The sequence below is a fragment of the Trichogramma pretiosum genome, unplaced genomic scaffold (assembly GCF_000599845.2).
Source record: "Trichogramma pretiosum strain Unisexual culture from Peru unplaced genomic scaffold, Tpre_2.0 scaffold15, whole genome shotgun sequence".
NCBI classification, from domain to species: Eukaryota; Metazoa; Arthropoda; class Insecta; order Hymenoptera; family Trichogrammatidae; genus Trichogramma; species Trichogramma pretiosum.
In genome coordinates, this window is record NW_019641686.1 from 2,305,589 (window position 1) to 2,323,071 (window position 17,483).

The following is a 17,483-nucleotide window of genomic DNA, read 5'->3' on the forward strand; positions in this document are numbered from 1 at the left end:
ATCTCTTGTTAAAAATTGTATTCTGTCCATAAAGCAAGCGCAAGAGCGAGCCGATTAATCTTTACTAATCGTAAAGCAAAAATTCCGCTAAAGATACGTATGTAAACCAGCGATGAAGTGTAACAGGTCATGCCGCGAGTACGCGTACATGTACGGAGCAACACACATCCCAATATGGATCTATTTGGTATTACGCAGACATGGGCTTTTCTCATTGGGCAATATCAAGCCTGCATTGACAGCTTCAATGCCGTCCGACGCGCCGTGCCAACAAACACGCATTACATGTATGTAAGCATTCACGAGTTAGAGTAATTTATCCGCATGTGAGCGGTAGCCGATGATTAAAAGTAATACTTTTCAATCGCAGCTGTGCTTGCGATTACAAAGGCAGCGTTTCCTATGCCACAATGCAATAAAAAGGGAAGGAAGTGAAAGAAATTTCGTTAAACACGAAAAAAGTTTTTTCTTCGTCACTAGGTCTTTGCATCTTGCCTCGGGGGTTTATATTATTATAAGGTCTATGAAATTGTTCTTCAATATGCGACTCAATCTGTACAGTCACTTGTATTTTACATATTTTTTGAGTCGTTGCGAGAATTTATAATAGAAATGCTGCAACAGACGCGGCGCTCTTTCGAATCACAATACAGTCGACCATATTACGAAGAAAGCTAAATTAAAAACAGCTAAAATATTTCAGAGAAATATTCAAGTCTGAGAAAATATTTGCATACAAAGGAAAAAAAATAGCCCCAACAGTTGCCGCGTAATCTCGTTAGCCATCGAGCACATGCTACACTGTAAAATTGAAAAACATCCAGTGCAACTGTACATGTATGTGAACACGCAGTATATGCAGAGAAGGTAAAAGTGATGAATCGCAACCCGCTATCCACTTGAATGAGACTGTAGTGAACATATATTTTCTCTTCCCGTGTGATTGTTTTTTTTTTAGAGCGTCCAATGGTCTAGTGCAAATGTATAAATTTGATAAATTATCTCATATTTTATTAGTCACCTGAATCGAGATAATATTACACGGTATAATGCTCACACAGATCTTGCTGCGTTTTTTTTCAAAGGGTGACTTTTTCGATCAATATCTCGAAACTCGAAAGCTCGTGATTTATCCGATTCACGGAGCTGTTTGATGAAACAAAAAAGTTAGAGTACAAGTGATCAGCTGTTTCGCCTCACGATAAGTATCATATAGATGCTCCGGAGGTAGCTTGCACGAAGCTTGCAGCGAACGCTGTGTCTTATCTAAATAACTCTTGTGAGCACGATAGAGCTTTACGCGAGAGCTTAAGCAAGACTCCTTGACTCGAGGGAGATTATATCGGCTATTAATTTAGCGGTAAGGCGCAAGCTTTTTCGGCATTAATACTCGCGTATGGTTTCCCCAGTGGGCTATCTTGGCTTGGTTCACAGAAATTAACATCATTTGTTTGACCATCCTTTGGAGGATTATTAGAGTTTTGACTTTGATTGGTCAACGGGTGAGCATTGTTCGAGCGATGGGACAATTCGTCCTTGAATAAAAAATCCTTTTGACAGTTCATCGTCTTCTCGCGCCAACGCCATTCCTTTGTGTCGGTCAAAGGCTCGCTCGTGGTATAAAATCGACTTGGACAGAGTAAAAAATTACCAATTTTATTGGAGCGAGCCGTTCTATTCTCTCGAAGCGATGAACCTGTACGCGGACCTGTACAGCAGCTCGTATAATAGAAGCGGATGAGAGGCAGTACGTGTACGATAGGCGACGAGGGCCGAGGAGCGTCCGGGTTGGCGTTTATTTTAACGAGCTCTGAACGAGCTCTTTCTCTCTCTCACACACAGACTCGCTGAGGTAATTCGGTTGTACTTGTACATTATAGTCTTATTGTCCCCTAACTAGCGCATAACGGGGCGTTTGAAAATTGCAAGTATGCAGATGCGAGTGCGAATGTGTGTGACTGCGTGACTACAATAGTCTAACACATCTACGTATGACTTCATGTCAATATTAACTGATGATGAAGATGGAATTGAAGAAGCTTCAAAAAAACAACTTGTCATATCCAAAAACTTGACCTCCGAAGAAATTGAATTATTATCCCGCGTAAAAATCGTACATGCATATGGCCCAAATATGCACAAATTTAACAAAACTTTTTACAATCTTTGACCCAAGTTTTAATAGTTATAAAATAATGGAATATTTTCAAGTGCGACTAAAAAATCCATATAAATGCATTTGACGGTTTTGGAGTTTTTTAAAGGAGCTGCCTGCTTTGAATTGAGGTTTAATTGAATATAATTACAAATTCTAACTTTTTAATCATTCGTATCATTTACTATTATTTCACAGATCATTGCAATTTGGCAATAGTTGGGGTAACATTCGGCTAAGACTTGAGTCATATTTGATAAAAAAATTGGTTTAAATTTTTAAGCATTTGGTAATGTAACCCAGTCATAACACACGTTCCAGCTAAAGTTCAGATACATTTATATTGAGGTTTGACGGTCATGTTTGGGCAAACCTTTATCCAATGGAAATGTTTGACTACGCATAAAAAATTGTTCAATTCAAAGAGTTTTAAATTATCGATCATATTTTCAAGTGCTCAAGGTCCAATAGCAGAAATGAAAAACAGCATATTAAAGTCGAGACGAGCGAGCAGCGATTCGCCGGTCGACTCGTATAACCGAAGCGCGACGTCGCCGCTCTACGACGAGGCGAACGGCTACAGAAATCAAGATCGACACGCGATATCCAGCTGCGGTGACGAGTATGCATATAATATTCGTTTCGCAGCCTATTCGGCAAGGCTACTCACGCCTCCACACACGCACACGTATACCTAATACGTATATGCGTGTCTCCAGCTATGATATATTACTCGCGAGAAGGATGGATGTACATATATATACGCGCAATACATGCCTAAGCAAGCTCGCATTGTGTGTATACATTCGCCTGGCACATGGCCGCGAAGCTTAATGACTGAATAGTAGCCCCCAGGCCGAAGCGCACATTCTAGTATGGTCGAGAGTGCACTATATTTATGCAAGGATATATAGCACTCGACAATGAGGCTCGGGTAAACCCGTCTTCTCCGAGTGTGCGAGTTCGATATAATGCACATGAGATGCGGACGAGCTGAATAAGTGCGAATGTCGAACAAGTGGGTCTTCTTCGAGTTGGCCTGAGATTGCGACTCTCTGTATCCGCTCGCAAGCTCTTCTTGATCAAGGTGCAACAGCAGTCTCTAATCCGAAATACCAGCAACCACTGTCCTTTATGTACGAGCAAATTCTAGTTAAGAGCTTACGGGTGTAACTTAAATATGCCTTAAGCGAATACATCGGAAGTCACCATATGGAAAGAGAGTTCGTTAATCAGACGATTCGAATCGAGTCGGATGATCCGCACATCCTGACTCGTGTCAAATAGCGATTCGGACGTGGCTTCGGGGTAACATCCGACTGCTGGGACAATTTGAATATTAACCTTCTTCATCGATGTTACGTAGCAAAAGTAACAATAATTCAATGCAATTTTTAGTCTGCGCTTGTAAAACGATACTCATTACGTGCGAGCCCTCGTTATAATAAGTGGAAAGCCGGCACGCTCTCAAGAACTAAATAATCGACCGATATTTTAATCGCTAATATACTCGAATAAATAAGAAAACTTCCCGGAAGAACTGTAAATGCAAATATTTATCCAAGTAAATGTGCTTGAACGCGAAAACGTCAACACTGCATGTACGAATGGATATTTCACTTTGAGAATATATCTATGTACATGTAAACATACATTCTATCGCGCACACTTGCCTACATCTATTCATAGGGAGAGCTTACAGTAAATATCAATCATAATACTCAAGACTGATTATGGCCACTATCGTGTAAACGCTATTGCTGACGACGTTTAATCGAGGGTCCATCTGCATCGAGTTTTACAATAAAGCTCTTCAAGGGCAAGATCGAAAAATGCCTCGTTTGCGTGTCGTCACTTTCCCTGCGTGAGGTAATATCACTTAGGTGGCTTTTTAAACAAAAAATACGCTTACAAGCCGTATGCTAATAATTTGCAGTTATATATTAACATTGTTAGCAAACAATAGCATGCATAAAAATAAAAATAAATAAAAAAAGTAACACAAGCAGAGTTATAAATTTCGTCGAAAGGCCGTTCAGCTGCTACTCAACTACTCAAGTTGTTTACCATGAGTATGAGGATAAATACTTGTCCCTCTACGTACACCACAGTTAGGTTCCGGTAACTTTATCCAATTATAAAAGACCAGCCGTTCAAGCTTGAAACAACCGTCACGATGTAATGCCTGACTCTGGCGCAGCTTCTTTTGGATTTTTTACTCAGACTTTTTTGTTTTTTACGGCCTATTCCATACTTCGTGCATTAACTTGTTTGTAACTTTCTGAATTTTTGCGGGTTCTAGTAATACATACCACTTTGTGATGCCGTTCAAGTATTTTTCAAACTCGAAACATTGAAAAATATCTCACAAGTAGTAAACAAGTATTAAAAGTAAACGATTTTCTTGTTAACACAGTGTTAGACGTTCGATAACAAATTTTAACATAAAAAAAAAATGATGAAGATAGTGAAAGATCAAAAAAATAAACTCCATTTCGATATAGTTTTATATACATATATTTCTCGCTTCAAGTACCCTGCATATACAAATGATATAAGAATTATATGGAAACATAAGCCAATAAAAAATTATCAAAACTGTTTAATTCCTATAAAATCTTCGTTATTATTATTTTTTTTTATTTATTATATATATTTTTTTTCATATATATAAGAAATTCTGAACTTTTTAAATATAAAAATTCGACGAAAAATTGTCCGTAGAAAATGATTGTGGAAGGCTAATATTTACAAATTAGCATTTCAGTTCATTATTGAGTGTTTTCAAATTTATTGAATAGTAAATGATTGTGTCATTCGTCTTGATACATCACCATTTCTATTACTTAAAGGTTCGCATATAGCCTTTATTAATATATAAAATATCCAGGCTGAAAAAATAACGCCAAAATATGCCGTCGTTCCGTACCTGAATGATTAACACACGTTTTTTAGTTTTAAGGCTATAAAAAAAACTTACTTTTGTTAATTAAAAAAATTATTCACCCGAAAAGCCAAAATAGTAACACTCCCAGCATGAATCGTATCATCAAATAGTAGCTGGCAGCTGCTCGTAAACTTATGTGTGGTGGTATGTTTTTCTCATATCCAGAAGAGAATCCAGTTGGAGTTCTTTTAGGTAATTGGACTACAGTCGAAGGTGGCTTTAAAATCTGTCGAGAAATTCTTCCAAAAAAATCTTCTCTGCTATAGGCAGAGCATAAGTGATCCTGATACTGTTAATGAAAAATTTAATTAATAATATACGTCAATTAATGCAGATCAATTTGAAGCTATAAATACTCACCTTATTATTGATATAGCTGCAAAAATTATAAAAAAATCTGACTAGAAAAGCATTTTCATAGCTGCGAACAGGTTGCAGTTCAAGATCACCCATATATTCAATATAACGACAATTTTGACGTCCGTCTTGAATTGGGACGAAAACTCCAGGCCTTGTCGTATCGAAACTTGATTCAAACTGGAAACGAAAAAATGCGATTACTTGCGACCATTTGATAAAATTGTGTCTCCGTGTAGTTGTATTTTTTTTGTCGGTAGATTTATAAAAAAATTTTGACAAGTTTTTACAAACTTTACCAATTCATGCAATTCAACCAATAACTATTATAAATTTAAAAAAAAATGTTACATGTTTAAACGATAGAAAAATAATGAAATCTTTTTTGGGATCACTCTTGAAATTAGTAATCAAATAACTACTAGTGCAATTATCAAGCACACACACGAAAAAGTCCAAAAGTCAAGCATCTACGCGATAAAATTGAATCAGAGACAATGTACCGTGCGGTAGACGTGAGAGAGTAGCTTCCCGAAAAATCTCCAGAGTTCAATGATCAAACTCGATCCAAAACCTCGTTTTCGACTTTTCCGACCCTTCGTAAACAATAAGTTCTCGCGCGACCTCACTGTTAATCAACTTACATGTGACTGATGACAAAACGAAGTAGACAAAATGCTTTCATGATATTCTTGGTCAGCTGCTATTGCCGATTCTGGAATTTCGTCCGCGTTTAGCTAAAAATAACAACGAATGATCATTTTAAAATAAATTAAATATTACGCATAAAACTTTAAAAACTCTTTTGTGCCTTAACTACCTGAAAAACTTCCATCAACTGCATTTGAGCATTAGCAAGAAACACTGGTACTTTTTTTCGATCATCTAAACTTATGTCTTCTGAATTGTTTTCATTTCCATTGAAAAATTCCCAAATGGAAAAAAGAAGGCGTTTTCCAGTGCGACGTTTTTCCAAGGCCTCGACAAGACTTGTTGCAGTTAAATGGGCTTGTTTAATTGCACCCAAAAATTGTATGATCTGCAAATTTAATTTATGCCCTGATTATATATCTTTAGATTACAATTAACAACCTTATAATAAATACACACCTGTTGCATATTTTCGCATGAAAACATTGGGATATATTGATAGGTTGGACCTTCCAGTTCTAAAATTTGTTGTCTAATAGTCCCTGTCCATTGGCAAGCCGAACGATTTCGTGTTAAAGCAATATCATCGAGACAGCATTCAACTTCCATTAATATCTTTGCTAAGAAGGGTTGAGAAAATACCTGAAATATTTAAACAAGTAGTGTTAAAAAATTGAATTTTTATTTTAAATTAAATTTTATTTAATCAATTATACTTTGGTAACTCTGAATAGCATATGTGCATTTTTGGGAGCAACAAGATCTGTACGAAGGAATCGCGGTAACAACTGCTGAAAAATAGCAGTATAAGATAATAAATTATTGGCAACAAATGAGACCCATTTGTTCGGATCTTGAATTTTTCCTCTTTCTTCTTCTTCGATTTTCCTACAGAAAAAAAACATATAGTACCATAATAAAAACCACTCTTTACTAAGTTGATTTTATACAATACTTTGATAAAGGAATTCCTTGAACATATCTCCAAGGTTGTATAAAACTCAGCCACGCTTCCAATATTAATCTAAAAGAGCTGTCTAAAGGCCAATGATGAATAGCTTTTCTCAAGAAAGTGTAAATTTTTCCTTGTACAGATGGCATTATGACACTGCAATAGCAAGTAGATGTATTTTTTACAAGGTTCCATTCCATATATAATACCATTTATTGGTATTATATAATCTACTATATGTAAAATATTTTTACCCTTTTAATTCATCCATTGCACTTTTATCACCTATGGCACTGTTAGCAAATTCGTGCAAAGTTTTAATAAATGTTCTCACTAGCCTTATGTGTTCTCCAGAATGAATGCTATGCTGTTGAGAAAAGTATAAAAAACAATGAAACAACTTTTTTAAGACAATATTGTTAATGTTAACTTACTCTTCTTGGTGGAGAACCATTAACTTGTTGGTTCCGATTTGGAGAAAATTGGGGTTCTTCAGTATATTCTAACCAAAAATCAAGAAATACTTGTAAAATTGTTTCACTTCTCCAAACTTGTGGCAGACATTGTTGAGGAGATGAAGTTGTGTTACAATTATTTGTATTTTGGGATAACATTGTTGGTCTTAAAAGGCGGCATGGTGTTTGTAATCTAAAATTGAGAGTAGTTTAAATTATAAATTAATTAAAAATAATATTAAAAAGTTAATTCATCACTTTTTAGTATCTTGGGCTTGCATCAATTTTCTTGGAGGAGTCTTTTTAACATAAGGCGCTATGTCAGGTAACACAGGTGAATTATCTTTAGGTAAAAAGTGATATAGGTAGCAATTTGCTAATTCAACATATACAGTTTCCCAGTTGACCCATACATTTTCTTGGTGTTGAATTAGTAACCATGGATTGGTCAAATGATACGCAAAGTGAAATATATAGTATTCAAAAGGATTCATTGATAAGTAATTTGGTGTTCGAGAACTATTTTCGTCTTTTATTTTATCAGAATAGAATGGAGGTATTATTCCTTCTTCCAGCATATGCCGGATTTTAGTCTGAAAATAAATTTAATCATTTTATTGGTATTACGATTTCAAATTATTAAATTTTAATATTGAATGGTGATTTTTCTTACCGGCAAGAAAGACACTGGAAAATTATATTTCAAGTAACAATCAGGAAGCAATTTATAGCATGCTGAAAAAATAGGTCCCATAGGACTTAAAAAATTGCATAGCACTTCATATTCTTGAGGATATCGCTTTAAAGTTATAGCATGTAAGTCCCATCCCACATTGTCAGTAACACCAAATATTGAATCAATGAGTAGTGGAAAGATGTGTTGCAGCTCTGCTGTACTAAGATTATCTATAAGAATTGACAGCTCTCTGCATCGTGGAACTAGAGGTAAGCTTAAAAAAGCTTGTACCCTGGCCTGAAATAATTTCAATTTTTAAAGATTTATAATTAAATGAAAATCCTTTGATTAAAAATGTTGTATTCAATTTCGAAATGCCAAAAGCAGAGCAAAAATATAAGCTTTTAAATTTAATTTTTAAGAGTTTAACTGAATACTTTTAAAAGAATTGTGTAAAAGAATCAAAACATTTAAATAGGTATTCAACTTTATTAAATTAAAAATTTATAATTATACAATGTTTTTGGTGTCTCTTCAAAATGAAAAACCAACATTTTAGACATTACATTAAAAACAATCGAATTCATTAAAGTATATCGAATAATAAATTCGACGACAATGAAATTATACCTAACCTCTAAGACATAGCGTAAATCTAAGTGCACATTTCTAATGGCATAGTTATTAAAAATAAAGAATTACCGTTACAACTTCCACTGACGTTGACATAATTAATTTTGTTCGTTAACACAAACATAAAGTGTCAAAATAGTAATAACTTGATAAAACTCGCTTGATATTTTTGACAAACGTCACAACAACAACAACTTGTACAGAGCGATTGCGGCAGCGCAGAGTCAAAATTAGACTCGGAGGCCGGAGCAGACAAATTTTTTGAAAAGAGACGCTACCGCGTGCTTGGAAATGGCGGGCAATGCTTTGAACATCGGTTGACCATCGTTGACTTATACTTTCAATAGCAGGTGTTGATTTACATTCATTTTTTACCCACAGACTATTAAAGATATTGAATAGTAGCACCGAACGTCAGTTGTTTTAAACCATATGAGTTGTCAGTAGAGCAAAATTATTATTAGACAGAAATCATCGGAATGAATTAAATGAATATTTTATTACATTTGGATAATCGTGGTGATGTTGGCAGTAATATACATTGCGCATAAAAATATATGTAACGAGCAGTGCAACATCGACACACCGAGCCGGCAAAATTAATTCGAACAGTGATAGGATGCCTTTGCGCCGAGTAAGTACGTAGCAGGTATAATTTATTCTACATGGGACATGGGAATTGCGCGTCCGCGTGCCGGGCTGCCGGGGTGATAGGTATAATATAGCATGATGCAGGAGGCGCACAGCACAGGTCCACCTTCACAGCGACGTTCCGCAATACGCATGCAGCGCATGATACGGCACTCGATTCGCATGATCTGCGTCGCGACGCGTGCATCCTTGCAATTGTAACCGGCGCGCGTGGACATATACACTACACTGCACACGGGACTCTAGATGCTCGTCCGCGAAATTATCGATCGCAGAAACTTAGCCGGTAACTTTATATTGCATTCTGTTATACGTACGATATGAGCGTTGAATATGCTATAGGTATATACGACAGGCATTCTACCTATACTTCACCTCGTTTCAGCGGAGCACCACATACCTGGCTAGCTCGCTCGACAACGTCTTACATACGCTCTCGAGAGAGCTGTATTAATTAAACAGCCCCAAAGCTGCATAACCAGTAGTAGTATCATAGCCGGAGCCTAGAGAGATCGATCAATAAGTAAAAATAAACGCGGCCCGAACCACTGCATCCATATAGGAAGCTTTCTGCGATCGTCGTTACATTTCACGGTTTCTCTCGAGGAGTCTCGCGAGGCTGTGCAGAGAGAGAGAGAGAGAGAGGTGCGGCGGTGGCCTGACGATTCGCACTAGGCGGAATTTAATCATTTGGTCGGCAACGAATATATCATTTTCAATATAAAGCTACTACGGTGTGCGACATAAGCATATAATAAAAATTGTAAATTTGGTGCAGATGAGTGCGCGCAAAACAAGTTCAAAAGTCTGTATAAAGAAGGTATAAATAAGTTGATGTTCGCGTATCGTCGGTGAAGAATCTTGCATATATAACGGCTATCAGCAGCTTTGCAACTCGGCAGATCGCGCTTCTGCCTGCTGTGCGCTCTGCTTGTGCTGCACTGATACATCACGTCGCATCAATTGTCCTTACTGCTCGACTTTTGACGTCCACAGAAGAATGGCCTTGGCCTGTACGTCGGCGAGAATGGTAAATACGATGTCCACTTCCAGCTACCACAGAAAATCACTTATAATATACACACCCTTTTCCGAATCATCATTTGCTCCGTAATCCCGATATTTACCGTCTAAGTAAGGCCATGCCGAATGGCAGATCGAAGGTGTTGTAAGCATACTCGGTACTCTCATCGTCCTCGTCATCCTTAACATTGGTCGCGTTCAATTCCATCTCCTTAGCCCAAGCATCGAGTCCTCTTTCCTCGTTGCTCCCTGAAAATCATAACATCGTAGAGGCTTGTGCTTTTTTATCATTAAAATGATAGGAAAATCATGCTGGTAAGAGTGCGTACGCTGACATATTTCACGCGATTGCTTATTCGTTTTTCTCTCTCTCTCTCTCTCTCTCTCTCTCTCTCTCTCTCTCTCTCTCTCTCTCTCTTTCTCTCTTGCTTTTGCACGAATGTATATGTACGCTGATGCTGTTGCAGCAACATCGTTAATCGCAAGAGGTATGCGGCGCTTTTGCCTGACAGCGTATGCAGTACTGCATAAACGTATATAGTGGGTGGTGCATTGAGGTTAATGACTCTTGTGAACTTGATCTATGTGTTGCCATGACCTTTGCGTACGTAGGTTTATAGAAGATCAAGTGAGCTTTTTGATTTTTTTTTCGCAAAGTTGATGAGAAAGTTCAGCTTTATGGGAGTGTTGAAAAGTTTTTTCAATGTGGATTTGAATTACTCAGCTGAACTATTTAGGGTTTAAGATTATCGATGAAGGCAACTTACATGATTTAAACAATTATTTTTTTCTTTACCTGGAATCAAGTTATCCAAAAAGCATCCAATAGCTCCTCCAACCAAAATAGTTGTGCTTAATAATACTGTTAAAACTCCATCAACTACTTCATTGCCAGTTTTTATTACATCAGGATGTTTGATCATCCACTTAGAAAGTACCTGTAAATTTGATTCATCTTATGCAGTTTACCATGCATTATATCTTTTTTGTAAATATTAATTTTACCAGTGGAAAAAAAACAGAAAATCCAAGTATATAGAGATTGCGGGCTGAATTCAAATTGATATATTGTAGAGCTGAGAAACCTGAAAGAATTTTAAAAATGTAAAATATGACTTTTTAAAATTAATTTTTGTTCTTACTCACCAAATGCAGCTATCATACCAAACATAATACAAAATATTCCACCAACAATTGGTTCTGGAATGATTATAAAAACTGCTCCAAATTTGCTAATTACACCCTGCAGTATCATGAGCACACAAGCCCATTGTATAACTCGTCGACTTCCAACTTTAGTCACTCCTATCAAATTTTAACATTTTTTTAAAATTCAGTCATCCCAAAATAACAATTTTTATATACCTATAGTTCCAACATTTTCTCCAAATGTATTGGTTCCATTGCCACTTCCCCAAAGTCCAGCTAATAGCGTACCAAGTCCTTCCATACCAATTCCTCGGTTAATTGCATGAACCGGGGGAGGTGGAGCTCCTGTGTAATATTTTCAAATATAATTCATATTCTTGTGATTTTTTAGAACTAAATCTATAAATATTTGTTACAGTTACCACACATTCTTGAGGTTGTTGGATAATAGCTTATGGACTCAACTGTACAAGCTAATACTCCAGCAAGCATTCCCAAAACTCCAGACAACGTAACTGTTGGAACTCCCCATTGTCCTGGATAAGGAACTCTAAACCAAGGCGAATCATTGATAATTTTTAACTTTGTATCTGTTCTTCCTGGATGACCAACTGGTAACGCATCAGTAAACGTCAAAATGGCACAAATAATCCACATGACAACAATCGTAAGTAATACCTAAATTAAAAGCATCCTTTACATAATATATTTGATGTAATTTTACAACATTACTTTTGAAACTTACTGGGAAAAGTTTGAATAGAGCAAACCAAGTTATTTTGAATCCCTGATTTTTTTTATAAACTATAATTGGAACATTGACATTAACTAAGACTTGAGAGTACAGCGTTAACATCAGTATAGTTCTGAAAATAATACCCAATTAGGCATAAATTATAGTTGTAACATATACATTTTTATGTAAAAATACATTCAAATCACCCTGCAGCTATTCCCCAATGTTTTGAAGCAGCATCAGCTGCATTTTCGAAGAGCGATAATCCAACCAAAGAAACTGTTGGTACTATAGTTAACGGTGTAACGAATTTCAATAGGTATCCAATTATGCCTATAAAAATTACATAGTGATGAAGTGCCATTAGTTTTGATGTTGATTACAACAACAAATAAACCGCATTGATTACCACCATATCCAACAATTACTTGAAATAAAGCCGACACAGCGATTGCACCGGAAAGTTCTCTCATTCTTACTTGCCACATTTCGGTTCTGTCTTCAGGAGCCATTTGACTAAGAACATCCTCGGCTGGACACTTCCATTGTGGCAAATTTAGAATAGCCAAAGTTGGTACTAAAAACGATATCGTACCTCCCTGAACCAATGGTAATCTGTAAATAATATATTATTCAAAATTTCGACCTTGAAAATAAAAATATTGTTTTTTAAAAACAAGCACGAGCGATTGTAACTCGGTTAATGTGTATTCATTCGCTGATCTGTTTGAAAAACGATAAGCATTAAAAATTCTTTTCTTGAAACCATCATCATAAATGGAATTCTGTCGAGCGTAAAATCGTAAAATGATAATTTGAACAATAAAACCCGACATCTAATAAGCGCTTGATCAGTGCACAATCTCTACTCAATGCATATTATCTTTACAAGCATTAAATAATAGCTGTTAATACTCGCGGAAGCTACATTTTTTTAAATTAAATCTCAGAATTAGATTTGATTTTGCTTTGCTTTGCTTCATATCGCGTTTTAAAAATGTCGTTAATGCACAAAATACTTCTGTGCAAAGTACCTGCAACCTATGGTCGACTGCAAAAATGTCACCAGACCGGTGACAAAAATCATCGTCGAGATGATATAGCTACGGGCAGGATCGTCCTCAGCCATACACAGAGCCGGCGTTAGAATGAAAGGTATCGATACTATGGCTCCGATCATGGTCAGATAGTGCTAGAATTGTTAATCTTTTTAACGTTACACATCAAAATCAGGTATTTGATGCTCGTGTTGGCTATATAAACTCGGCTCGAGATTTATGTACCTGAAGTGCCATGAATAAGCAAAGGTACCAAGGTGGCACGTCGTCTATCCCATAAGTTATGTCGCTGCCTCTACTCTCGGCTACTTTGTCCTTATTACCTTGGAAATCCTCGTTACTCTCCTGTTCCAGCGTAACCGCCGTATGCTCCATAATCCCCTGCAAAGTATAACGAAGCGATGACTATTTACTTGGAATCAGATTAATCGCGAGAGCGAGCGCAGGTTTTTTTGTTTTTTACTATAAATAATAGAGTCTGACATGCTGCGCGCAGTACAAGAAAATCAATTGCCGAGGATCTCGACCTAGTCGCGGATTAATGCGTGAAAACCCCTTTAAGAATGCATGATTTTCCTTGTTGCAATAATGGGCGTGTACGCGCGTACGAACCTGTGCGAATTTAAATTTCGTTCGAGCATGCAGCACCGGCAGCTACACGTCTCTTTAGCTATAAATTATGCTAATTCAATAAATTTGCTCTCAAACTCGATCTCAAGGCACTTATCCTACAAAGAGCAATGTAGATTGAAAAAGAAAACTTAGGTATTATTGATCACGCTGAAAATTACACTTTTGCACGTATACGCATTATACACACACGAGTGTCTGTGCAAATATAACGCGGGAATCGGTCGAATAATTAAAGCAAACACATCGTAGCTATAACGCATAATCCGCGTATACATGTATACAGTTTAATCAACACCACGTTGTCATCAGTTTCCCGGCAGTGCATTCGGAAGAGCAAAACGCAAGTTTGTGCCTGCACGTATTACACAGCTGCGTATATCTATATTGAAATATCTTCTTGATTAGCAATACAGGCTCGGGCATTTTTTATCATCATTCGCGTTTACGCAGGCAAGAAAATCGTGTATTTGTTTAATTTACTTCGCTCGAATTGATTTCAACGACGGGATAAACGAGCGTGACGCACGTGGGCAATGCAATTAATTTTTTCAACGTCACCTTTAAATAATTTTACTTTATTTTATCGAAATAAAAGGCACTTTCTTTTATTGTAATGAAAGGAAATACTGAAACAAAACCTTATACGCTTTGCTGTGATAAGCATCATTTCTAGAACGAAAATCCTCTAGCGTAATTTAATATCATACGATACGTTACACATTTTTTCGCACAAACTTGAACATGAACATACTTTTTTTTTATTCAAAATACTACAATCATGTCGTTTAACTTGATAATATTCCACTTTATCTCACATGTTTGGGAATCCAGAATAATATTTTCTTTAACTCACCCCAATATCGATATCAGTAGCACTTTTGTCATTCATTTTGCAATTACCGATTTTGTAACTTTTAATATAAAAAAATGTACTTTTGTATAAAAATATTATTTCAAATGTATCGATGCACTGTTCGGTGTGACTATTATGAAATAGATTTACGAGCTTCAAACAATTAGCGAGCTCGTAACGATTTGAGACGCGCGATCTATCGCGACTGATTTAGCGATTCACCGATCACGAGGCTTCAAGCTCGGAGCAGAACATAACAGTGTGGTGGGTAATCTTCCGCATCGCCCTCTATTATTCTTTTGCCAATATATATTTTTTTCTTGGCGCTTCTCTCAAGAGACCGAACGGTTGGGTGCATTACTTATACGTTATAGCTCTGTGCTCGACTTTTTTCTTGTGATCACAGGCTGATAATACTTTATTGCTTATATTAAGTGCAGATTTTTAGTTATTATGCAAGTTGTAATGATAAGAATCTCTGCGTTTTCTGATTAGAATAATTACAAATTTGAGTGTAATTTAACGTCTTTATTACAAAAAAATAACTCTTATGACACTATTTTTAATAAAAAACTAAAGCCACGTTTAGTATCATAAATACAAGTCAATTATATGTACATATAATTAAACAAACTTTAATTATGTTCAAATTATAGTTTGCGATATTTACATTGAACCCAAACTCGGTACATTCGAATTTGTTTGCCGCGATTGACTTGCAGTCTTCTGTCAACAATATTCTGAACTTCTTCAAATCCACAGCCAGTAAACAGTTCCCTGAGCTCTTCTATAAAATATTTAAATGAATTAATAGAAAATAATGTACTGTTAAAGTCAAGACTTACCTTGAGTGAAAAAGTAGCACCTTGTGCCATCACCTCTTACGTAGAAATTTTCGGCAACACAACGGCCTTGCTTAAATCTTAATTGAGCTAGATCATATCTTCCATAATCTCTAAATAATACTAAACCTCCTGGTTTTAAATACCTATGAATTTGTTTCACAACATGTTGAAATCTGCAAATGGTAAAATTAAAATTTTTTTAATACGATAATTGTATTATCTCATTTGATAATTTTTGAAAATTATTCAATAAAGTATTTTGTGTATTCCAATATAATTTAAACAAACATACTTGTCTGGATTTATGGCAGAAAGTACAAATATCAAAATTACAATATCTAAGCTGTTTTCTTCAAATGGTGGATTCCAATCATCTTGAGTAGCGTCCAAAACAAATGCCTTACATCTAGAATCAATAATAAATTAATTTTTTTGTTTGACAACTTAGACCATCTATATTTGCAGTAAAAAATTACCTTGCCGCATCATATTCTCTACTTTGTTGCATTATTTCAATTGCAGCTGATGAAAAATCACAGCCATATGCAAAAAGATTTGGATTGTCATTATATAATAACAAAGGAAATATGGTATTTCCTACTCCACAACCTATTTCAAATATTTTTTTCTGCGGGTTGTCTAAGGTTTCAACTGTTTCATCTTTTTCATTTTGGGGCTCCGTTGATTCTCTCAGTGGTATATTTTTATTTTGCTGTACTTTTTCAGGAGCCAATTCAGGGAATTCTGTCAGCAACCAGTGCCTGTCCTTGAAAAATCTTTAATTGAAAAATGATAAGTTATTATTATTGGTTCATTATCCCTAATAATTATAAAATAATTGAAGCAAGTGTTTTATTACTTATTTTGATGAATTCCATAAAATTTGTCCCAATATTTGTCAGCCTCTGTTTCATACTGTAAAATTTCCTCACTCGATGCTGTAATTTTGGAGTTTTCTTTAACTTTTTGCAAGGCTAATTCCTCCTGTTCTTTGTCCCACACAACATTATCCCTGTAACACAGTGTTGATTGTTAATGATTGACACTTGACGTGTAATGTTGCATTGTAGTTGAGGTTATGAACTCGCGACATTGTCAACTGCTCATTTGGCATCGACGGTGAATGCAAGAAAAAAAAACATACCACGAATTGTGTCGAAAAACGTCATCTTCTTCGCCGAGAGTTCGATTTCCAAATTGCGGCCTCTTGCCATCTGCGGCACTGCCGGCACCTTCTGGGGTAAACGTAGCCATGTTCAGAACAATCAATGCAGACTCACACACGCTGATACGCGGAGTGCAGGACGGGTGCAGCCGGCCGCGCGGAAGCAACAAACGCACGTGTACGACCAGACGGTGCTGCCACCTGAGGTGGATTCGGCAAAGACTCACCAACAACATGCCGACAAAACTCGTATCTCTCGTCGTAATGCCGACGCGAGAATTTCCCAGTGAATTCGCGATAATCGAGCGAGAAAACAAGTCAAGTTTTTCGAATTAAATTCACGTCGATGCAATCATGGACAGCTTAAAGTTATGCTAGATAGGCTTACACGCCTCGAAAAATTTTAATATAATAATTAATAAAAACAATTTAATGTCAATGGTTATAACGATTGAGATTAAACAAAGTACGTAACATAAAATTAACAATTAAGAGGCTCGTAAATTGTTAGTGCTTAATTTAAGCTCTTTCACTGGGATGAGAT

General features: G+C 36.3%; 3 protein-coding genes across 3 annotated transcripts; all 3 read right to left on the minus strand.

The window, feature by feature from the left end:
* Positions 1-4,656: 4,656 nt before the first annotated feature.
* Positions 4,657-10,438, minus strand: LOC106657363 (sphingomyelin phosphodiesterase 4). Its single transcript, XM_014378828.2, has 13 exons — positions 8,896-10,438; positions 8,191-8,490; positions 7,776-8,110; positions 7,497-7,710; positions 7,317-7,429; positions 7,066-7,218; positions 6,827-6,998; positions 6,570-6,752; positions 6,280-6,498; positions 6,104-6,196; positions 5,463-5,639; positions 5,162-5,391; positions 4,657-5,084 (listed from the first exon to the last, which is right to left on the minus strand). Exons 1-13 carry the CDS (start codon positions 8,920-8,922, stop codon positions 4,946-4,948), a joined length of 2,355 nt encoding a protein of 784 aa, XP_014234314.1. The 5' UTR covers positions 8,923-10,438; the 3' UTR covers positions 4,657-4,945.
* Positions 9,298-15,174, minus strand: LOC106657364 (solute carrier family 23 member 2). The gene is made up of 13 exons (XM_014378829.2): positions 14,930-15,174; positions 13,669-13,824; positions 13,420-13,577; positions 12,795-13,000; positions 12,592-12,718; positions 12,395-12,515; positions 12,072-12,327; positions 11,866-11,994; positions 11,647-11,805; positions 11,506-11,585; positions 11,297-11,438; positions 10,605-10,749; positions 9,298-10,530 (listed from the first exon to the last, which is right to left on the minus strand). Exons 1-13 carry the CDS (start codon positions 14,963-14,965, stop codon positions 10,437-10,439), a joined length of 1,809 nt encoding a protein of 602 aa, XP_014234315.1. The 5' UTR covers positions 14,966-15,174; the 3' UTR covers positions 9,298-10,436.
* A 274-nt stretch (positions 15,175-15,448) lies between these two features.
* LOC106657366 (methyltransferase-like protein 2-A) lies at positions 15,449-17,097 on the minus strand. Its single transcript, XM_014378839.2, has 6 exons — positions 16,919-17,097; positions 16,634-16,786; positions 16,251-16,550; positions 16,067-16,180; positions 15,775-15,947; positions 15,449-15,716 (listed from the first exon to the last, which is right to left on the minus strand). Exons 1-6 carry the CDS (start codon positions 17,026-17,028, stop codon positions 15,580-15,582), a joined length of 987 nt encoding a protein of 328 aa, XP_014234325.1. The 5' UTR covers positions 17,029-17,097; the 3' UTR covers positions 15,449-15,579.
* Positions 17,098-17,483: the final 386 nt, after the last annotated feature.